The sequence below is a fragment of the Gymnodraco acuticeps genome, unplaced genomic scaffold (genome assembly GCF_902827175.1).
Source record: "Gymnodraco acuticeps unplaced genomic scaffold, fGymAcu1.1, whole genome shotgun sequence".
Taxonomy (NCBI): domain Eukaryota; kingdom Metazoa; phylum Chordata; class Actinopteri; order Perciformes; family Bathydraconidae; genus Gymnodraco; species Gymnodraco acuticeps.
The window spans coordinates 125,083-148,124 of NW_022991335.1; the positions used below are offsets into that span (position 1 = coordinate 125,083).

A 23,042-nucleotide genomic window follows, 5' to 3' on the forward strand; every position below is an offset into this window, starting at 1 on the left:
GAGGAGTTTACCAATGTGTGGTGGTAGAGGATGGACCACCCATCTTATCTATTGGCTACCTGATGCAAATTAACTGTGAGTACAAATACTCCTGTTATCCTACCCACTGTTATTTCTGGTTGGAATCAGTGAGAGCCAGGCTAGCTGTTGATGTTCAATTCATGAGAGTTGTATTACTATTTTCATCTCAATATAGCCTACCCAAGATGTTGACATATTTCTGAGACAGAGTGCCAGCCCAGGAGCAAAGCAATGCCGTTTGGATAGGGACAGCAGCAATGCATACTATTATTAGCTACCTGAAAAAAAGGTCTTCAAAGAAAACCTTTAATATCAGTTTAAGTGCACGATACAATTACAATGAGACAGATCTTGATAACTTAATTGGTTAGTTTTGCTTTTGCCAAAACACCAGACTTTGATTATTTGATACAGTTCAGAGTGAATGGTGTACTCCACTACATGTATTTAATACCTTTAATTACTTTGATTTGGATTAATGATTTGATATATATAATCAACACTTAAATCAGACTACAGTAACATGCACAAGCTACCAGCTTTGATAACACTTTGACCAATCTGCAGAACGACTACTTTTACTTTTGGTACTTTAAGTATATTTTTATGCTAATACTTACTTTTACTTGAGTAACATTTTGAATGCAGGACTTTTACTTGTAACAGAGTATTCCTACACTCTGGTACTTCTACTTTTACTCAAGTACAAGATCTGAGTATTTCTTCCACCTCTGTGGACCGGAACAAACCAAAGTCCCACAATAACACAAAGTCCCATCAGGCAGTGGTAGACTGGAAACACTTAAAGGTCCCATGTCATGGCCATTTCTACTGATCATAATTCCATTGTTGAGGTATACTAGAATAGATTTACATTGTTCAATGTTCCAAACTCACATTGGTTTCTCAGACAGCATCTCTGTATAGTATGTGTATTCACTCTCTGTCCTAAACGGCTTGTTGGAGCTCCTGCCCCCTCCCTGTGATTCCACTGTGCTCTGATTGGTCAGCTCGCCCACTCTGTTCTGATGAGTCCACCACGGTTACAGCGGAACATCAGTGATTATGTGTTACAATGGCGTTTGTTAGCAACCAGAAAGTGACACCAGTAATGACAAACAGATGAGAATGCTGCGTGGGGTCTGGGTGCCGTGTTTGCGGGACGTTGCGGGGCTCGCTGCTGCGAGGAGCGGACAGTGTGAGCTGGATTACTGGGGTCGTTTCCTGGTTGCTGCGTGGGGTCTGCGAGACAGCGAGACATCGCGGAACTCAGCCTGAGCACACACACACTCACAGTCAGGCTGTTCGCCACACACTCACAGCCTGAGAAAAGATAAGGCTGAGTGAGTGTGTTTGTGTGAGGAGCTCCACGGATTGGTCCATTTGGTCGTCGTTACGTCACTTAGACCAGGAAGAAAAAAATGGAAAAATAGAAATGTCCAACGAGGCGTTCTGGGGCAGCATAGACAGGTATTTTCTGTGTTAGAGTTTTACTCGCTACAGGGTGTACTTTGAGGGTTTGTGACTCTGCAGACCGGTTACATGCAGAAAAAGCTACATAACACAAGGGGACGGGTAATAACCGGAAAAGCATGACACGGGACCTTTAACAGAACTGCATTGTTATGGCACAGATGGATATTACAGCTCAGTTCCCTGTCGGTAAGGGCTGTCTGACGGCGAGGTAAATATTCAAAATATATCTATACTTAAACTGATACCGAGACGGAAATTCTTTCTTTAAGAGGGCTGAAATATGTTTTGCTGCTGCTTCCATGCTGTAGCTCCCTTCTGCTTCTTTAAACGGGGGTGTGCCGTCCGCCATGGACTGTAGGTCATACACTGACTATGGGCAACCCCCGCCTTAAAACATCTGAACTATCACTTGAGGGTACTGGATGTGTTGACTACTCAATCCTTACTGCGTATTTGAGTTGTGTTTTATTTTCCAGATGGGCCAGATGCTGTAAGTATATTGAATCCTTATGGAGGGCCTGTGGGGGGGCTGATGTACGCTCAGCCTGGATCCACCATAGAGCTGCAATGTGTGACCACCTGCTACCCCGTCTGCTCCATCAGCTGGTTTTACGGCGGTTTGCTCCTGGCTACAAATAGCTCCATATCCTTCACACCTGTAGCACCTCCATACACGACCCCCCTCACCTGTGTGGCCTTGAATCCAGCAACAAAACAAAACTTAACAGCTGAGATCACCGTGGGGGTTTCTGGTAAGCAGATATCAAGGCATGCTCTCTCCAGGTTATGTGCACTTTAGCCGACTTATCTTGCATTTGTGTGTCTTCTCTTGCAGATGGACCGAAGAACGTGGTCATCGAAGGGCCAGCCTCTCTTGAGATCGGGGTCACGGCGACCTTGACGTGCTCAGCGGACTGCTCTCCTTCCTGCAGCTTCCAGTGGACGGTGTACGGGAAGACTATGACGGGTAGTGTGATTGACATTACGGTGAACCGCTACATCTCTGAAGAGTCCATCAGCTGCCAGGCTCAGAACACGTTCACTGGGAACACGGCTACGACCAACGAGACGCTCAGTGTGTCAGGTAAGCTGTCCCGGCGTGCATTTAGACATCGGCCAAATTCCAATCCAGCCTTTTCACTCCATGATGGGTTGAACTCCCTCTGTAGGCACCATCACAGCTGCATTATGCACCCTGCTCTAAATTGTATTTTGGGACCAACTTCCTTTGCCAAAGCTCATTGGATAGCATTTCTTCTTTTTTAGCACATCTAATCCATTTGATGACATTCTTTGTTATTGCAACAGTCCCAGTTAGTAGACTTCAAAATACAATTGGCTCAGGAGTATTCAAAATGGATTGATCCCAAATCAAATGTATATTCTTGTGAAGTGTTTTATATAACTTTAAGTACATTTACTGAAGTACTTCAATTAAGTAGAAACATGTACATGTACATCTACTTGTACTCCACTTGAGAATCATAACATTATGCTACTTCATATTTTAACTCCACTACTTTTTGTAGGCAAATGTACTTTTTACTCCACTATTTTACAGCTTTAGTTTACTTTAGTTACTAGTAACTTGCAGATTTAGATTAGTAATACAAAATATAAATCAACTAGTTAATTATTATATATTATTATAGGCTAAGCTGCCCAGCATTATATAAAGTAAGTCAAATAAACCCTACTTTAACCAAGAGTAACTTTGAAATAATGAACACATGAATGCATCAATAATTATAATCATATAATATATTATTCTGAAATGGACCAATCTGCACAATGACTACTTTTACTGTCGCTACTTTAACTATATTTTGATGCTAGTTCTTTTTCACTTTTACATAATTACAATTTGAAATGCAGGAACTTCACTTGTAACAAGTTAGTATTGCTACTTTCACTCAGTGGTGGATTCAGATGCTTTACTTGAGTAAAAGTACCAATACATCATTTTCAAACTACTTCATTACAATTATAAGTCCTGCATTCAAAATCTTACTTAAGAAAAAGGACATAAGTATTATAAGCAAAATGTACTTAAAGTATACAAAATAAAAGTACTAATTGTGCATAGATATTGCCTTTATGTGTGTTTGTAATTATATTTATATATGTGACATTTCTAGATAATATTGTTACATCAAGTAGCATTTTCGACTTTTGTAAAACATTCAAATAATTTGCCTCTTTTGTGACTTAAAAAGTGTTTCCACTTGAACTGTCTTTGAATTTTTAGAGATGCATTGTTGAAAGTAGCTAAAGCCGTTGAATACATGTAGTGGAGTAAAACCACATGATTAACCTCTGAACTGTAGTGGAGTAGAAGTACAAAGCAGCATAACATGTAAAATACTCAAGTTAGGTACAAGTACCTCAAAATTGTTGTTAGGTAAAGTACTTGAGTAAATGCACTCAGTTACTTCCTACCTCATCTGAGTATCCTTCCACCTCTGGTCCCATGACATGGTCAGGAAGAGCTACTGTTGGGGTGGGGGTGGGGGTCTTATAACCATCTTCCATTCCCCACTAGTTGGTTTGGGACGCACTTTTCATGGCCGGCCCTCTATGCCATGGGATTGAAAGTGGATAGAGAGAGGGTGTTGGGGCCTGATTGGAATTGTGCCGTAGTATTTGGGTGTTGGGACCTGATTGGAATTGTGCCGTAGTATGTGGCTGTGGTTTGATTCTAATCCGTGTGGTTTTCCCTGCAGATCCTCAGTGGTGTGGATGCTGAGACCCTGAGGAGCCCCTGCTTTCCTCCTGACCGCTCTGTGGACCCCAAATTAGAGTTGGTAATCTTCTTATTATTGACACTAAACGTACGTGTGTCGCTGTATTTACTCAACACTGCGCACTGACGGTGATGGACTGGCGCCCTGGATTTAGGACAATGCATGCTGGGAACGGTTCCAACCTCTTTGTGACCCTGAACAAGATTAAACAGGTAGAGAGAAAGGATTGCGTTGGGTTTAAATTACACTAATCTCATTTCACAATATGTACCCATTTGTCTTGCCAAACAATATGCACTATCTTGCTTAATAAACAAAGAGCTACTGTACCTTTGCTGATAACCTGGTGCTAATTCATCACCGTGTGACAAATCTGAGATGATGTTACACTGAGTTCAAAACGAGTTGAACTTCTTAGGGATTGAGTCAACAACAGTGCACACTGCACACACAAGCACCTGTCAATACACCTTTATTTGTTGCTTTCCCCAGAACAGGACAATAAAGTACTCACAGAGACCAAGCAATATCCACACTTCCTGTTCATAAACATCTCTTCTGTCTTTGGTATAATCCACTATAAAATGTAAATATGTGACTCGCTTTTTCAACAGTTTCACATGTTATACATTTATGAAAACAGTTTTCAAAAAGTGAAATATGTTCATTTTGACAGCCAAGTTGCAGATGTAGGTATCATTCATAACGACATAGTAAACGGATACTACACTGGTATTCACTGAATCAGCTTGAACACCGTGTTCAGAACAATAAACCACCATTTGTGAACTTTCAACTTTTAATAGCGCGGTGTTGTAAGGAGAGAAAGAAGAGATTTAGGGTCATTTTCCCACAGGCTCATATCACAGCAAGCCAATTGAATGAAAGCAAATTGAATATACATTCATTCCAGATTAGACTAAAGCTGAATGATTAAGTTGGCTTTAAAAATGAGTGAAGAAATGAAAGGTTTTATCAGCGTCACACCCCGTACTTCTTCTGCAGCGCTGCAACACAGGGAGCCTCCAGCTCAGCTCGGTGCAGGAAGTGGAACAGCTCTTTGAGCACTGGGGAAGAACAGTAGAACAGCACGTTATCGCTATGATGGAGAGGAAAGATACGAGCAATCAGCAACATCACATGGAGGAGACTGAACCTTTCTTCTCCGGGGAGGACAGGAACATGACGGCCATGTCGAAGCGCCGCAGGCTGGCCAGAGTGCTGAGGACCCGCAGCGTGAGGGAGGCCTCTTCATGCCTGCACAACACCGCGTTAATGCACACCAACACAGAACCAGAGCAGGCTTACACCTATTGTTTTAATACACAGTATTTGTAAACTTACTTGATATAGAACCCATGCAGTGTGTTCAGGATCTGATTGAGAATGTCAGGCTCCAGGGAGTTTTGGAATATGCTTGCGTAGGCCTCCGGTTCGACTTGCTGCATGACGAGAAACAAACAAGGAACACAGTTTCGTTCAACACAAACATTGTGAGAGGGATCTTGACTTTTAGGTTGCACATAGTCTGGTTATTTATTATAAACATTGAAACTTTATTCAGAGGGGTATAACAAAGGGTTGAGTGAGCAGCGCGAGTCCCTGACAGTGGGGACAGACAGCTCACCCTCAGGTATCTGTAGATGACCTCCGGCTGCTGTCCCAGCTTGCGCAGGTCGGCCTCCAGCTGGAAGCTGTTGGTGGGTGGGGGGGGCAGGTCAGCTGCTGACGGAGGAGGAGGAGCCACTTCCTGCTGTCTGCTCGGTCTGTTTCCAAGAAAGAAAAAAAAGTGCTGAGCCCCTGATATAAAGAATATTGAATAGACATATTTCTATTTCTACAGTGTACTGTCCGTACACTCTAAAATCAGAAATAGATATATGTCTATTGTCTATTCAACAACGTTTCGGTGTGAGTTGCTGAGCGTCAGACATGTCTGCCTTCTCTGCAATTTCATAAAAGCAGATGGAACTGAGCTTGTGCTAAAAGTAAAACAACATTACAGCAATATCTATTTGCAGAAATCATGAGCCGGTTACTCGCCTTCCTTCTGCACAGTGACGTGGTGGAGAGAAGGATTTCTGGACGGACAGATTGCTGTTGAGTTTTGGGATAAGATAAGATAAAATTGAGCCCTGTGCATTCTGGTATTTTTGCAGTGTAAATAGTTAGAACAGTCTACTTAAATATGCATAGAATTAAAAACCCTAAAAGTATTTTTCCCATAATGAACTGTACTACAGTTACAAAGACTTTGAAGCAACTCAAACAGGCATACGATATAAACACAGGATAGGACAAGTAGTAGTAGTAGAGTTCACACAGGGAGTAAATAGAAGAACAAATACAACATCTAATGACAGTATAGAATACAATCAAATAAACAAATATAACCGTTTACATGTAAAAAATAACAATGTATTTTCTAAAGCTTTGAGCACCACAAGCCATCTGCCTCCATTCCATTAAAGAGACATCTCTGCAGTCAAAATGTAAAACACATGTAACTCACAACAGAACAACGTTCAAACACGGCACTACAGGTAAGAGAGTGTTGTGTTGAAATGCTTTATATCAGGGGCTCACCTCTCAGGGAGCGAGGGGACGTCTGCTAGCTCCTCCATCTTGATCACTTTAGCGCTGGGTGAGGTGGACAGTGGAGAGGAGTCGTCCTCAGCCTCCTTCATCACCTCCTTGATGAGGAGCTTGGACCCTTCTGACTCCCCCTCAGACACCATCACCTCTCCACTCACTTCCTCAATCTCAATCCTGCGCAGAGGCTTCTGAAGAGCACAACATGTTCACCATCGGTCCAAAGCTTCATTGATTTCACCAGATGCTAGCAATGCTATCACAACAGGCAGATGAGAGAATCCAGATGTTTACATTGTTAGCTGTCCTGCCACCTGCTGGACAAACAACGCTAAAGCTGTACACTGAAGAGTGAACTACAAAAAAGTATGTCAGGTAACTGACTATCAGATCATCTACTCTTTGATTCATGTGTTAGCTTGTAAAATGTCCATACTGCTGATCACAAGGAGGAAAGCTTCATCATATCATCTTTGTAATTCAACTTTTTGAATCCGATAACGATTAGATCAAATCTTGTCAAATAAATGTACAGGCTTTGTCTATACCAGGGGTGTCAAACTCAATTTCAACTCGGGCCACATTAGCATGATGGTTGCACTCAAAGGGCCAGTTTTATATATAAGAATAAATATATAAATATTTAATATATAAAATAATGTATTATATTACATTATTGCCTCTGCATTGGATTATTATCGGATAGGGTAATAACTTCATACTTAACTACGTCTGAAAGCAGAAGTCTAGGGCAAACAATCGCAAGTCTCTTCAGTGCGCATGTCACAAAATGATCTAAAAAGAAAAGCCAAATTCTGAAAAAAGAGAAAAAGGTGACATTTTCAAGAAAAAAGTCAAATTCCGAGAACAAAAAGTCTAATTTGAGATGCATTGTGGGACATGTAGTTTATGTGCTTCTGTAAAGCGGCATTTAACCGTATAATAAACATATTATATTCTTTGCAAGCTCTTGTGGGGCCACATGAAATGAAGTCGCGGGCCGGATTTGGCCCCCGGGCCTTGAGTTGGACACCCCTGGTCTAGACTCTATAGACTGAAATATTTGATATAATCTGATGACTAAAAGTGACATTTGAAGCAACACTAAATAAAAAAACGGAAACTTGACATTGTGAGTAACATGAATTAAAACCTACACTAGAATAACTAAAGCATTTTGCTTCTGAAGAATAAATCTTAAATCGCTGCCAAAATGAACTGCCTCTAAATAATGTACAGTAAATGAACAGTAGATAACCTTCTGTGATCTACGATACATTCAATATTGAAAGGATACCTTCAAAAAGAAACACACATTATCCTGCAGCTTTCACCTGGAATATAGTCAGATCACAGTTGAATGATTAACTTCTACTAATCTGCCTTCAGTGTGGCAGCGTGCAGAGACAGTGCTGGATCAGGAGAGACTCACAGCTGACTGCAGATGTGTCGGCTTGTCTATGGGCTGCACGGTTCTCCTGTGTGAGCCGTCTGCAGTCTGCAGCAGGCCACTGGGGGCCGCACCCTGAAACACAGTAAGAAACACACGAGAAGGCTGGTGAGGATGAAACCTGAGAGACGTGCCAAAGAGTCCTGTCAACGAGCTTGGGATTCCAGAATCAATGCTCAAAGCCAGAGGGGGTTCAAACCAAGGAGAGGAGTATACATCCGTCTGTATGAGGAAAACATACCATGTAGAGTTTCTGCAGCTCGGTCAGGGCCTGCTTGTTCCCTGGTTCCAGTTTTAACACCTCCTGAAAATCTGTTCACACAAACAATCGCACACTGGTTTTAACTTTCATTCAAGTTAAGATGACTTTAGTAAGATGGTTACAAGTTTAGTTAAACCTTGTCCCGAAATAAAAAAACAGTCTAATCTTTGAACGGGCTGACCAGAACAAAACGTACTTTTCCACACAAGTAAAGATGGAAACCAAAGAGACCCAGACTAATGGCGCGTTTCCACTACACGGCCTCGCTCGTTAGGACTGGCTCGCTCGTTAGGACTGGCTCGCTTGTTAGGACTGGCTCGCTCGTTAGGACTGGCTCGTTAGGACTGGCTCACCTCGTTAGGACTGGCTCGTTAGGACTGGCTCGCCTCGTTAGGACTGGCTCGCTTCGTTAGGACTGGCTCGCTCATTAGGACTGGCTCGTTAGGACTGGCTCACCTCATTAGGACTGGCTCGTTAGGACTGGCTCACCTCGTTAGGACTGGCTCACCTCGTTAGGACTGGCTCACCTCGTTAGGACTGGCTCGCTCGTTAGGACTGGCTCGCTCTGGCTCGCTCGTTAGGACTGGCTCGCTCGTTAGGACTGGCTCGCTCTGGCTCTCAGCTTGTTGTTGTCCTTCACTACGCGATACTCACTCTTCATCTTTTTCAGTTTTTCCCTACACTACAAGACAGTCCTCGGGTAACCGCTTCCGCACATCAGTGTAGAGACCTCCTGAATTACTTTCATATTGCGAGTTGTCCCGTCGAGCTCCCGCTGGATCTTGTCATCTGCAATAAAGTGTAGGAACGTCGTAACTTCCTCGGCAAACCACGGTGTGCTTTTCTTTGCCATTTTTGTTGATCCTCTGATTATAAAAATGCTGTTTATAAAAATGCTGCAAGCTTCGCTATATATATATTTATATGCGACGATTCTCTCTGACCAATCAGCAGTCGAGAGTGACGTCACAGCCTGGTTGTTCCTGGCCCTAGAACCCCGATTTTATGGGGCCAGAAAAACTGTGAATTAGGACCCGCTAGCCGGAACTAGGCCAAGTGGAAACGCAACCAAAAACGGGCCGCTGACGTCACAGCCCTCTTAAACGGGGCTCCGCGCTGTAGTGGAAACGCGCCATAACATCATGTATCGGCCCTATATACAGTGTATTCCTGTAGTGAGCTGCTGCTGTTTGCCTGCAGCACAGTGTAGTGCACACTGCACAGCACCTTGTCTGGCCTCCTGCAGCTTCCCTAGAGCCACTCTGGCAGTGGCCCGGCGGGCGAAAGCCTTAGTGTAGGTTCTATCCAGAGAAAGGGCTTTGGTGCAGTCCTCCTCCGCCTCCTTATACCTGCAGCAAACACCACAAAACAATATGCAAGGTTTTAGTTTTGACTCTAAACAGAAAGTGCGTGCAGAAGCACAAGCTGTGCTCACCTCTCCAGCTTGAGGAAGGCCATGGCTCTGTTGGCGGGCAGCAGCACGTTCAGGCTGTCCGCCTCCATGCCTCTGCTGTAGCACTCCACGGCCGCTTCGTACTTCCCCTCCTTGAAATAAGCATTCCCCTGAAAGGCACAGTCAGAACACTTCAAAATGAACACGGCTCCATTACTTCCTGTTCAAAGAACATCAGAATCCATGGAAACAGCATCACATCATCTGGAAACTTCCTACTTCTTATGATGAGAACAAAACCATACACTCTTCTTAACCTAAAGCAATAGTTCTAAAAGTGACAAATGAAATGGCCGAATGAAAATGTCTGGAACCATACAACTTCTCCTCACATGGACACTTTTCCATATGTTTCCTATTAGCCCCCAACATGTGGCAAAGCTTACCCTGTCCTTTTGTACAGCCGCCTCCTGTCGCTTCTGCTGCTCCTCCTCCTCCTCTCGTCTCCTCCCCTCCTCCTGTCCTCCCTGCTGCTCCGGGGCCACTGTGGGGGCCTCCTGTGTGGCTTCACTCAGGACGGCAGGCGCCTGATGTCGGAGAGTCTGAAAGCAGCCAATGATAGTGAGGAGATAAAGAGAAGAGGACTTGAGAAATGAGGCTGAACCCTGAAATGATGCTTTGACGCTCACCTCTGTGATATGTTTCACTTCATTCTGTGCCTCCACGTTCCCTGGGTGGAGCTTGAGAACCATCTCGTAATCTATACAGAAACATATTCACATTGTGACCTCAGTGTGCACAACAGACGGCCTGATCCTTTGAACAGTTGATCACCTTCTAATGCACATTCATATTTCTTCAGGGCAGCCCGCGCTGCTCCTCTCCGAGCATACGCTCTGAAGTAGTTGCTGTCCAGAGCGATGGCCAGGTTGCAGTCGGACTCTGCCACAGCATACCTGGGGGAACACACTCTTTCAGAACAACACAGACAGGCTGCATGCTGTTACATACACACGGTGTGTGCAAAACAGAAGCCTTGATATTGTTATTGTCTATGCTTTTCACTTGTTCAGTCTGAAGAAGGCGGTGGCTCTGTTGGTAGGCAGCACAGGGTTGTAGGGGTCTGCAGCCATCCCCCTGGTGTAACACTCCACAGCATCGTTGTACTTTCCCTCTTTGAAAAACGCGTTACCCTGACAACACAAGTATAATCTGCTTCAGGAAACAGTCTTCTTCTCTTCACCTGTTTTTTTATTGCCATGCTTACCTTTTCTTTCTCAGCCAGCATTTTGTCCCGGTCAGCTTCCGACTCAGAGTCCGACTCATTGGACTCTGCAGGACTTTCCTCCTTATCCATCTCTGCCAGAGCCTGGTCCTGCCACCACAGAAGAAGGATACTGAGTGAACTACTCTATGACCTCACCAGACCATTTGAGATTTCATTAGGATGCTTTAGCTACCACGTCAAACTTGTCCCATGATTTATAGTCGTATGCTTTGATCCTGGAGGCGTCGTTTGACTCCCCTGCATTGGCGTCTCCGTTGCTCATTGGCTCCTTCTTCTTCTTCTTCTTCTTTCTTTCCCTCATTTTTGTTTTGTAGTCTATGTTGCGCACAGGTGGAAGACTCTTCTATAACACAGAGACAACAAGCTGCTAACACCTGAAGACCATCCAGAACATGACCTGCTCCATAGATAGATAGATAGATAGATAGATAGATAGATAGATAGATAGATAGAGAGATAGATAGTAGGGGTGTAACGGTATACATATTCGTACTCAAATTATTCGGTACGGGCCCTTCGGTTCGGTACACGTGTGTACCGAACCGAAGGAACGAACTAATATAACGTTAAACGTAAACAATTGAGAACGTGAACAACTTTTTGGAAGTAATCTCAGGTGCTGCGTCGCAGCATTCAGAGTAATTTGCTCACATTGGGTTCAACGCGTCATAGAGCGACTAAGTCATTTAATTGGACGAGAGGCATACTATGAGAGCTGGTCACAGGGATGCGTTCAAATGTAGTCAGTAATTTGAGGAACTGTCGAAAATCCTCCAGCATCATTGAAGTCTCCGGTTTGGGAACATTTTGGTTTCGCAGTTACGTACAAGGATGACGGACAAAGACAGGTGGACCGAACCAAAGCTGTTTGTCGGCATTGTTCAACTAACATTGGTTACGCGGCTGGCAATACATCACACTTACACACTCATTTGAAAAGGCATCACCGAACGTGAATATCACCGGTACCAAAAGAAAAAAGACTGAAGTGCAAACCCAACTCCCACTAGCATGTAAGCCTCCACCACTCGCAGAGAGTTCAGACCGAGCCAAGTATCCTTATGTTGCCATGTTAGCAAAGCGCTACCTGGCTGTGTCTGCTACCTCTGTCCCTAGAGAGGGTGTTCTCCACAGCAGGAGACATTGTTAGTGCCAGCAGATCTGCCCTTTCAGCAGCAATGTGGACAAGTTCATTTTTATTTAAACAACATGAAAATACAATGACAAGCAAGTCCTAATGTCAAGCTGGCTGCTTAGGGGATTACTAGTACAGTACAGATTATTTCAGTTCATTGAAATGCTGCACCTTAATGTTTATTTTATTTTGTATTTATTTGAGTGAATATATGATTCACAGTTTAATAATAATTAAAAACCCCAAAAAAATATTTTATGTTTTGTGATAATTTTTCTGCTGTACCGAAAACGTACCGAACCGTGACCTAAAAACCGAGGTACGTACCGAACCGAAATATTTGTGAACTGTTACACCCCTAGTAGAGAGAGAGAGAGAGAGAGAGAGAGAGAGAGAGAGAGAGAGAGAGAGAGAGAGAGAGAGAAGAGAGAGTGAAGATGGATGGATAGTGTTGACGACACTGAAGTTGGCTTCCGATTCAGAGCATCCGATTCGGCAGTTAAGGGGAAAGTTAAGGGAAATTTAATTTACAGCGCTGAGCGAACAATCCTCCGTGTTTCAACCTCTTAAATCGCTGCATAGCCAATTTATTTGGACTGGATTATCCCAGAGACTCTAAAGATTCTTTATAACACAGTTTGAGATTTGTGAAACCTTAATTCTATTTGTGAAAATTAGGGCTGTTAAGTTAACGCGTTAATGCAAAACAAAATGAACGCCACTAATTATTTTAACGCGATTAACGCATGTGTATTTTTTGTCCTCGGCCGCCCCGTAGTTTCAGAGCGCATCGAGTTTAAAATACCATCTACAAGCTGATGCTGACAGCCCCGCTCCTGCCGCCCGCTTGTGACAGACCACACTTCCACGCTCACCGGCAGGCACCGACTGGCCATCGGGAGGACCGGGAGAGTGTGTGTATGTGTGGCGCGAGGGAGCGAGAGAGAGACCTTACGTGTAGGGATGCTCCGATCGCCAATTTCGGGGCCGATCGCCGATCCGATCGAGTGGGCGGGGCCTAAATGGAAGATTTAAACATCACTTTAAATCTTCCATTTAAAGTGATGTTTAAACTCAGTTCATGGGGCTCATTCACTGGAGCTTCCACAAACAACAATCAACTTAATTATTACATTCAAATGATGTACATTATTCAAGTTTACATTCACTTTGGAGAATAACACGGGAGGAATGAGCGGAAGCCTCTCTTTTCCTCTCTCCCTCTCTCTCTCCCCCTCTCTCCCTCTCCTGACAGCCTGTTAGTATCTCATGCAGCTCACTGATCCAGTAATGAGTGACCCGACAGTGAAGAATACATATATTTATAATAACTAGTTTGGCTTGTCCCAGAGGTAGATCAAATAGCTAAGTGTGTTAGGTCTAATTCTTAGTGTGTGTTTCGCTCCGCTCACCGGTCTGTCAGGCGGAGCTGCAGGATTTCTGCTTCACACACGTTGCATATATCGCTATTTTACTGTCTTTTTCGGACACCTTAAAATAATGCCAGACCGGTGAAGCCATTTTGGCGAGCTTGTTTTGCCGCACACAGAGAAAAGTGTCATGTATTTTACGTCATGTGATCGGCTCTCGCGATCGGCATGTTTAGAGAGCACCGATCGATCGGTAGAGAGTGAGTATCGGCTGATCTCGATCGGTGACCGATCGATCGGAGCATCCCTACTTATGTGTATTGTTGTTGTTAGCATCTGGTGCTAGCTAGCTGCGCTAACGGATATAAGGAGCTGTTTAAATGAAAACAGAGGAGCGACATTTCACCGACAACTGCGCCGAGCACTTGACTTTATGCAGGAAGCCAGACAGTGGGACATTGTACGAGAAGTCAGCACGCTCAGTCAGCACGGATAGCGCAACATGATTGCAGCGTCTCTCCACACACACACACACACACACACACACACACACACACACACACACACACACACACACACACACACACACACACACACACACACACACACACACACACACACACACACACACACACACACACACACACACACACACACACCACACACACACACACACACACACACACACACACACACACACACACACACACACCACACACACACACACACACACCACACACACACACACACACACACACACACACACACACACACACACACACACACACACACACACACACACACACACACACACACAGGTTAACAACACACACACACACAGGTTATTGTGTTTAATATTCATGAGAATATTTGTCATTGTTCAAATGATAATAAACATTAGCATAAAGCATATTTGTCCACTCATATGTTGATAAGAGTATTAAAAACTTGAAAAATATTCCTCTAAGGTACATTTAGAACAGATCAAAAATGTGAGATTAATTTGCGATTAACTATGGACAATCATGAGATTAAATATTGTAATCGACTGACAGCCCTAGTGAAAATACAAAAAAGGAAGATTTTGCTGCTTTTTTTTTTACATCTAGTCCACATAAAACCAGGTCCTGATCTAAAACCACTAGACCTAGACTCATCAAATCTGGACTGGATTATCCCAGAGACTCTAAAGATTCTTTATAACACAGTTTGAGATTTGTGAAACCTTAATTCTATTTGTGAAAATTAAAAAAAGGGAGATTTCAGTGCTTTTTAAAAAGCTAGCTTTTTGTTACCTGACCTTTTAGTCCTTTTACTGCATTTGGGTCCTATTTCTCCCAAACCCTGAGTCTGCTTCAAATGAACTTATTATCCTCACAGGATCATTTTATTCAAGTTAAAGCAAAACTTACTAAAGCATTCTAACTAGGGATGTAACGAGAAGCATGCACCTCGCGGGAGCGCACACAGCGTACACAGCGCACACAGCGTAAAGCAAAACCTCCCAGACATGTATTGATCTGTACGGCAAAGTACGCTTTGGAAACTATATCATTTCCTTTTGGAGGGCATGCATAACACGGCATAACACCAGAGCCTCGCTGCGGGGAAACGTTGGCGCTGTTCCGAGTTTGTTCTAATCTGTCAAAATGACAGACTGCTTTCAGATTTTCCCGTCATTGATAAATAAAATATTCGGTTAACGCGACCACTGCTGTCCCGGCAACATCAGTACCAAGCGAGAGAGTTCTTTCCAGAGCAGGGGATATTGTAAATGCCCAAACATCCCAGCTTATAAATACCTGGAAATGTGGACATTCTCATATTCCTAAAAACCTGTCTGATGATGCTGAGTGAGTGACTTAGTGAGTTTGAGTTGAGTTACTTGAAAAACTAAAGTGAAACTTGATTTATTTTATTGCAGGGTCTGATTATTAAATGTCCTTGTTTATGTGTGAGATGCAGTGGCACAAAGAAAATGCCTACTTTGTTTGGTAGTACTATAGGTACAAAAACACTGGTTTTCTTGTTCCAGTCTGTTACTGTCACTTTGTTTACACTTTAAAATACTGCTATCCTACTAAAATGCTGTACAAATCAGATTTATTATGTAATAAAGAAACATTTCCCGAGTAAAAAAAATTTGTATTGAAAAAAAAATTTGAATTTTTTTTTTCTATATTATTCAATATCGCGATAAATACCGTACCGTGGACTTGTTATCGCGATATTATCGTACCGTGAGTTTTTGGTATCGTTACATCCCTAATTCTAACTGTTTATGCTTTAACAGCAATTCATAAATGATCCAGTCATAAATAATTTGCACCGCGTTGCTATGAGACCCCACAGCGTGTTCTCAGTGTTCTGCTCATGCTGCTTTGCTTTTGGCTAACTGTTGTTGTTGTTCTGCTTTATGATTGTAATGCATGACTGTGCCAACATGTGTCTCCTCCTCCCTGCTCTTGTTGGTAGGCTGCACCTGCTTTTCAGGAGACCAGGCCTCGCAATGATGTTCTTTCTGCCAGTGCATCAGCGGTAAGAGTCCATCACAAACTGCAGGGCCTGTCCCCCAGCAGGAGCTAGGCTAACATGCTAACAGGCACAGAGCCGTAGAACACCACTAAAGACAGATAGCTCACATCAGGGCACAGAGCTGCTGCAGCCTCACCTGACCCAGCAGCTCATTGGCTAAAGCTATTGAATCATCTGAAGCATCCTGAGGCCACAGTGGCTTCAGAACATCTATATAGTCTATCTTAAAAAACATCTTGAATGTATTCGTAGAAAGTTAGTTTGTTATTTAACAGGTATGGAGACTTGTTTTAGTTTCATACATTTTCAAAAATACATTGTTAGAGTTTCTAAAAAGTACTCTTACTCAAACCACTACAATAATGTAAATGAAGCAAAAAGGCTCCTGAAATCCTTTCACATGAACTCACCAGTGTAACGCTGCCTTGCTGGGGTCCCAGTGTATTTACTGCATGGGATGACGGCTACTAATGAGCACTGCACATGATTTGTATTTGGAATGCTTTATGGATTGAAGTGGGGGCTACATTTTGAATTCTTAAACTAGTTATGCTTGTCAGACTGTGGCATGACCTTTGCAACACAAATATAATAAAGACATGAGCATGTTTAGCAAGTTTTGATATTAATGCTGTTTATACTTTTTTTGACATAACTACTAATGTACATATAGCTTTACACTGGTATGATCTGGAACTGTGACAGGCTCTGAAAGACTCCAATCCACTTGCACTTATAAAGGGAAACAATGGCCTTAATGAGTCTAACTGGTCACAAAAACCAAACATTTTTAGATGTTTAGGGTTTTAGATTAGGACCTGGTTTTATGTGGTCTAGATGTAAAAAAAAAAGCAGCAAAATCTTCCTTTTTTGTATTTTCACAAATAGAATTAAGGTTTCACAAATCTCAAACTGTGTTCTAAAGAATCTTTAGAGTCTCTGGGATAATCCAGTCCACATAAATCGGCTCTGCAGCGATTTAAGAGGTTCAAACACGGAGGATTGTTCGCTCAGCGCTGTAAATTAAATGTCCCTTAACTTTCCCCTTAACTGCCGAATCGGATGCTCTGAATCGGAAGCCAACTTCAGCGTCGTATAGTGTTGGGTTAGTACTCAGATCCATTACTTGGGTAAAAGTACAAATACTATGGTCTTAAACTAAAAATGGTACTGACTTAGAAGTAGAAAGGTAGTATCAGCTGAAGTACTGGTTAAGCAGAATGGATGTTTTCACAGTGTTTTATTGTTATGGGTATTATTATATTATCCAGTTTTTTTTTACATGTAATAGCATTTTAGTTTTGTGGTTTTCTCGATGTGAACCAAATGAATATACTTGAAATACTGTTTATATTAGTACTACACTACTGCATTATACCAGATCAGCATATTGTGTGCTTTTATATGCACAAAGTATAAAGACAGACAGACAGACAGACAGACCTGGTCCTGCTGCAGTCCTCCGGTCCTCAGCTCCTCGTCTCTCTTCTTGATGTCCGTCTCCCAGCTCTGCAGCTCGGACATGTAGCTCTGCAGATCCTCCGCATTTTGCCGCATCTGGAGCTGTAACTCAATGGCTTTGTTTCCCGCGGACATGTTTCTCCCTGCCAAACACACATTCGTTTTTCAGAAATGTTTACCTTGTAGAAAACACGAGAATCATGCTGCCATGCGCGTGAGGCTAGCAGCTAGATAGCTAACGTAGCTAGCACAAATACCAAGCATTTAGAGCAAATAAAGTACATTCAAGTGACCCTGTAGACCCTTGAACCCTCTAAAGTACCTGTGAAGTGTTTCTCTGCCTGACAGTTACAGTTATAATGTCCCTGCAGTTAATTTGGCTAAATACTAAAGTAAAATGTGTCGGTATTTATAACTCTCTGTTTACGTTCGGAGCCATGACAGCCGAGTACCAGCAGCCTTTGCGCTGGTTGAAACAAAGATCTTCTATACTACGAACACTCACTTACTACAAAACTAAAATCGCAAACTGACTGAAAATGGGTAGACCCTATACATCCATGCCATGGGTAGACCGTAGAACACGACACATTATACTATAAACTCACCTCACAAAACAAAATGTAAACAAATATATACTTACAACGACGTGTCGTGTTAAAACCTTATATATACAGTCTATGGTTAAAACTATTATTTTCTAGTTTCTAAAAGACAGCTTGCACACGTCTAATGGCTCAGTTGTTTTGGTGCTTGAAGTTGACGTCTTGTCTGCACGGTACGAATAAACGATCTATACCGTATACTATTAAAACAAAACTGTGTTTGTAAAATATGATTTTAATTGACTTTTGGAGTTTGTTATGTTTATGTACTTTATGATATAAAAGTGATGGAAATTAAATGATAACTAACCATTTCCATTCTTTACCTTTGACCTTTTGCGACCACGTGATCTACAAAACAGTGATGACCTCTCTCCTGCTTGCTAGCTGTAGCTAACTCCTGCTAACACTTCACACAATGGACCAATCTAAACAAGAGAAGGAATATGGATACGAGTTATTCCCGGAGAGAAACACGGGGCCTAAGAAAGAGAAATCATTCGTAAAGTCCCTGTTCACTTCCCAATTCAAGTGTGAGATCATGTTGAAGCTCGCAATGGAAACCAGTGAGTGTTTTAGCAAGCTGGTGTCCTGTCAGCAGGGACAGCTGAATGATGTGCTTTCTGTCTCATGTGTTGTTGATTTCACATCCTCCTGCTGTGTTCATGTTGGGAGCTGGCTGTCAGAGTAGCAGCAGGTAGCGTTAGCCACATGTAGCTCTCAGTGGCTCCTGTCATTGATCCACATTCAGCTCTAACTGCTCTGTCTCTCTCAGGTCCGTACGCCAAACTGCTCCTCAGTGCCATGAACAGCTCGGGATGGTAAGTATCGTTTAGAATGAAATATATAAACTGAGGGAGAAGTACTCAGATCTGGTATTTAAGTAAAAGTACAAGTTCAATTTACTCCATGTGTAACTAAAGTCTGATTTTAAGAGTTAATTATATTTCACATCATTAATCCACGTCTGTAAAGTACCATGATGACTCTACGCCCTCCTCTGACACAGCAAGGTTATCAGAGACCGGCATTTTGCCTGTGAAGATTGTGATGGGTCGGTGAGCGGGGGCTTTGACGTGGCGTCTTCTCAGGTAGGAGATGTGCACACTAATGAGGTTCTGATCATGTTAAGAGTTTGCTGCTCAAGGATAATGAGATGTATTTTTTGTTTGAAGATCGTTTTGTGTCAGAACAACATCCACCAGCAGTCCCACATGAACAGGGTGGTCACACACGAGCTCATCCATGCCTTCGACCACTGCCGGGCCCACGTGGACTGGTTCAACAACCTGAGGCACCTGGCCTGCTCTGAGGTCAGACTGAGTGTCTGCCTGTATGTATGTGCTGCTGAAGCTGTGGCTAGTTTAATATTAGTCTCTGAATAACTGCCATTGTGTGGAAAAGATTGCTCTTTGACATTAATGTGTACACAAATTGCCAAAACACTCACATTTCCAATAAGCAGTTTATTCTGCCAATACTCTTTAAAAGCAGGATGTAAAGACAATCCAAGCGGCAGACTTACCCTGAGTCTCAGGAGACGATGCAGTTGATATGATGGCAGTCCAAACTAAAGAAGAGGATCCCATGCTTTCAAAGCACAATATGTTTTGTAGAACAGCCCAAAATAGCTGGGTATAAGTACCCCAACAAAAGAAAAGGTTTAATAAAGGAGACATTTATACCGAAAAAATGCTGTCAAAAACCGTGATACTGCTGTACCTGCTTTACTGCCCGTATAAAGGTACATGGGGGAAAGAGGGTGTAGCCGGGCCAGGCTCCATATTGGCTTGTCAGAAAAAATATAATAATAATTCATTTACTTAAACCAAGCACATAAGGCAATTCAATAATATATAATGTGGCAAAAATATACAGGTCATATGTTTAAACAAGACATTTATAGTAAGACATTTAGGCTCCTACTAAAGGCATTCCCTCTCTCAGCTGGGCTTGATCATTTTACCAAATGTTACTTACTGTATTTGGTGGACGGCTGTTTCTCATCACAAGGTTGGCAAACACTTAGTCAGCCTGTGAGCGTGTATGGTCTCAGCAGCCTCAAACCTAAAGCTACTTTAAATCACTGGAGGTGGCAGTTTTTAAATAGTTTTCTCATATCATTATTCTGCTGACCTATACATTTTTCTTGCTGATTGCAGCGGTGAAAATCATTAAGACTTAATCATTCAAACTCAAAATGAATACTGCCGCTGACGCACCAGCTAGACAATCTTACGCAGGGAATGATCCAAGTCCACGCAAGAATGTCGGTTCCTATCCTATTTGAACAAAGTCTAATTAACAATGGTCTCACCTTTCCTTACCCTGCAGCCTTTCCTATGGCTCTACTGTTACTGCTGTGCTGATCCCACCAATAGGAACATATCACCCAGGGCCCAAAGCTGCCTTCAAAATAAAAGCATAAAACAACTACTTAAATTCACTTAAATTACGCTCAAATAAAAGATGCATTTACGATGAACGAAAACGGCAAGAAAATAAAGGTTTTATTAATAAATCATTTCAATCAATATATAGCTCCAACACTGATTGTACAAGGACTCTTCTGTGTGTTCTTTTCAGATCCGGGCGGCTAACCTGAGTGGAGACTGCTCCTTCAGCTCAGAAGTGTCCAGATTTAACTTCGGCATGAAGCAGCACCATCAGGTACCGGAGACAGCGGACCTTCTCTGGGATGTGTCAGGATGATGTGACCGTCTGAACACTGACATTATGTTTTTCTTGGGACAGGAGTGTGTCAGAGACCGCGCCCTTCGCTCCATCCTCGCTGTGAGGAAGATCAGCGCGGAGGAGGCGCAGAAAATAGTGGACGAAGTGTTCGACTCGTGTTCCAACGACCACGCTCCGTTCGGAAGAATCCCGCACGGCTCCAAGGACGCAGAGTTCGCCTACAGAGATCATGAGAGCAGAGATCGATATAATGCAAACCTTTAGTGTGCTCACTAGGACACTGAGGAAAGTCTGGCAGCATCGAGGGGCAGCGTGTCGGACACCATCTAATCCCCTCACCAGGGATCTTCTCTAAGTGATGCGTCCTTGGAACAGAAGAGCAAAGGAAGTAGTTTCAGTGCATTTCATAACCTACCTTCTTTTTGTTAAACTAATCCTCTACAAAGGGAAGTCTATACGTCATTTGTTTTTTATTGATCAATAGATGCTTTGAAGGAAACACAGGATTAATGTTTCGTCCGTGGATGTTTGCTGGAACCACCTTGAGCTTGCAGGATGTATTCCACTGTTTGCGCCTCGTCTTTTTGCCACATTGACATCCACTCATTTCCTGTAAACATTGTGATTAAATGAGAGCAAATCAACCTGAGTTTGAAAACAATCCGAGACCTTCAAAAAGTTAGTTATTTGTGAGGACAAGAACTCAACCTCAGGACAAAATGTTTATATCATGACTCGCCAACAAAGCGTAAATATGCTGATCATAACTCAATGCTGTGTAATCCCCCAGAGAGGAAATGAAAGCGAGTTTAGATTAGAGTGAGGAAAGCTCTTCCACAACAACACGGGTCACTCCGCTCACATCTGCGCGTCACTGTAAAATGTCACTGCTGACATCTTTATTGGACATTAGCATTTAGAGAATCTTCTATCCCTCCTCTGAGATTAATGAGGGAGCAAGTTATACAGGATTTAGCCTCATAATCCCCCCCCCCACCACTATCTCCAAGACAACACCCTCTGCATTATAATCACAGTGCGTGTGTGTCTGCTGCCGGACTGGAATAAGCCACTTATCTCAGCACACAAGATGAGTGTGTGGGACGACGAGCAAAGTGGATCCATTCTGGAAGGTTAATGATGAACGCAGCCTCGAGGCAGTGGGATTCATGTGACATAAGAACACAACAGAAGAGAATCATATTTATTCACAAGTTGGCTAAATAAAGAAATGGTTTTAAACAATAGAATTACTGCTGGAGTGGAGCACATATCAAATATCTAAACATGTTTGATACAATTAGACATCCGGAACAATATGGTGAATGTGTAAGAGGTCATAATGTCTTTTGTTGCCAGGATTTGAGAAATACCAAGGACATGAGTAAGTCCTCGCCACAAGCCCACTGTAAATCTTATTGAAATATATCCCCTCTAAACTACTGCAGTCAGAGCTGGTAAAGAACTCCATGGCAACAGTTTCAATTAAGACCATAACTCTACCAGGATGCTTAATGGCTACTGTTACTGGAGTGCTACGCCCTGACGGTTTGAAGGAATACTTCACCAGCAAACTCGCATACCTCAAGGGTGAGCTAAGAATTCTATCTCGATGAGTTCAAGTCAATTGAGGTTGTGTTTCACAACAACAAAACTATATTAGAATCAGAATACCTTTGTTTGTCCCACAGAGGGGACATTTATTTTTTTGACAGCAAAAGTAAAGATAGAGATAAAAAAAGAAAACACGATTAGAATATAAACATGTTTCAAAACTACCAACTACTATCAAGACCTTTCTCTAACTTTCCATTCACCATGAAGGCATGGGACACAAAGGAGTTACTTCAAGAGTTCAGGTACGTGGGTTATTGAAAACAAAGGGAAGTATTTTATTCAAAAAAAAGTATTGCTTTAATCAACTATTCTGTTTTCTTAAACATGCAACACATATTTAGTTCACCAGCTGCTGGCTGATTCTGATATGTGGTGCTTAGCAGGCTGTGTACTGAAACA

At 42.6% G+C, this 23,042-nt stretch overlaps 2 protein-coding genes across 8 annotated transcripts; one reads left to right on the forward strand and one right to left on the reverse strand.

Annotated features, from left to right (window-relative positions):
• Positions 1-4,696: 4,696 nt before the first annotated feature.
• rpap3 (RNA polymerase II associated protein 3) lies at positions 4,697-20,405 on the reverse strand. Of its 7 annotated transcripts, none has more exons than XM_034240429.1 (18): positions 20,313-20,405; positions 17,710-17,870; positions 11,399-11,569; positions 11,206-11,313; positions 11,004-11,131; positions 10,773-10,894; positions 10,628-10,698; positions 10,385-10,540; positions 9,981-10,108; positions 9,773-9,894; positions 8,525-8,595; positions 8,266-8,358; positions 6,828-7,024; positions 6,285-6,338; positions 5,869-6,007; positions 5,586-5,683; positions 5,398-5,498; positions 4,697-5,308 (listed from the first exon to the last, which is right to left on the reverse strand). In XM_034240429.1, exons 2-18 carry the CDS (start codon positions 17,860-17,862, stop codon positions 5,223-5,225), a joined length of 1,998 nt encoding a protein of 665 aa, XP_034096320.1. In that variant the 5' UTR covers positions 17,863-17,870; positions 20,313-20,405; the 3' UTR covers positions 4,697-5,222. The 7 variants fall into 7 exon arrangements, with proteins under 7 accessions (XP_034096320.1, XP_034096318.1, XP_034096316.1 ...); XM_034240427.1 differs by lacking the exon at positions 20,313-20,405 and adding an exon at positions 19,858-19,876 and having other exon boundaries at positions 6,828-7,021; XM_034240425.1 differs by lacking the exon at positions 20,313-20,405 and adding an exon at positions 19,858-19,876.
• On the forward strand, positions 18,494-22,268 carry atp23 (ATP23 metallopeptidase and ATP synthase assembly factor homolog). The gene is made up of 6 exons (XM_034240432.1): positions 18,494-18,898; positions 19,108-19,153; positions 19,342-19,423; positions 19,508-19,645; positions 20,919-21,002; positions 21,087-22,268. The coding sequence occupies exons 1-6, from the start codon at positions 18,751-18,753 to the stop codon at positions 21,288-21,290; spliced, it is 702 nt and encodes a 233-aa protein (XP_034096323.1). The 5' UTR covers positions 18,494-18,750; the 3' UTR covers positions 21,291-22,268.
• Positions 22,269-23,042: the final 774 nt, after the last annotated feature.

Coding starts and splice junctions, on each gene's coding strand:
- rpap3 (XM_034240429.1), bottom strand. CDS start 17,862: ATGTCCGCGGGAAACAAAGCCATTGAGTTACAGCTCCAGATGCGGCAA. Junction 9,895..9,980: donor GCCTTCCTCAAGCTGGAGAG/GTGAGCACAGCT, acceptor TGTTTGCTGCAG/GTATAAGGAGGCGGAGGAGG. Junction 8,596..9,772: donor GCTGCAGGAGGCCAGACAAG/GTGCTGTGCAGT, acceptor TTGTGTGAACAG/ATTTTCAGGAGGTGTTAAAA.
- atp23 (XM_034240432.1), top strand. CDS start 18,751: ATGGACCAATCTAAACAAGAGAAGGAATATGGATACGAGTTATTCCCG. Junction 19,424..19,507: donor TTGACGTGGCGTCTTCTCAG/GTAGGAGATGTG, acceptor TTTTGTTTGAAG/ATCGTTTTGTGTCAGAACAA. Junction 19,646..20,918: donor GGCACCTGGCCTGCTCTGAG/GTCAGACTGAGT, acceptor TGTTCTTTTCAG/ATCCGGGCGGCTAACCTGAG.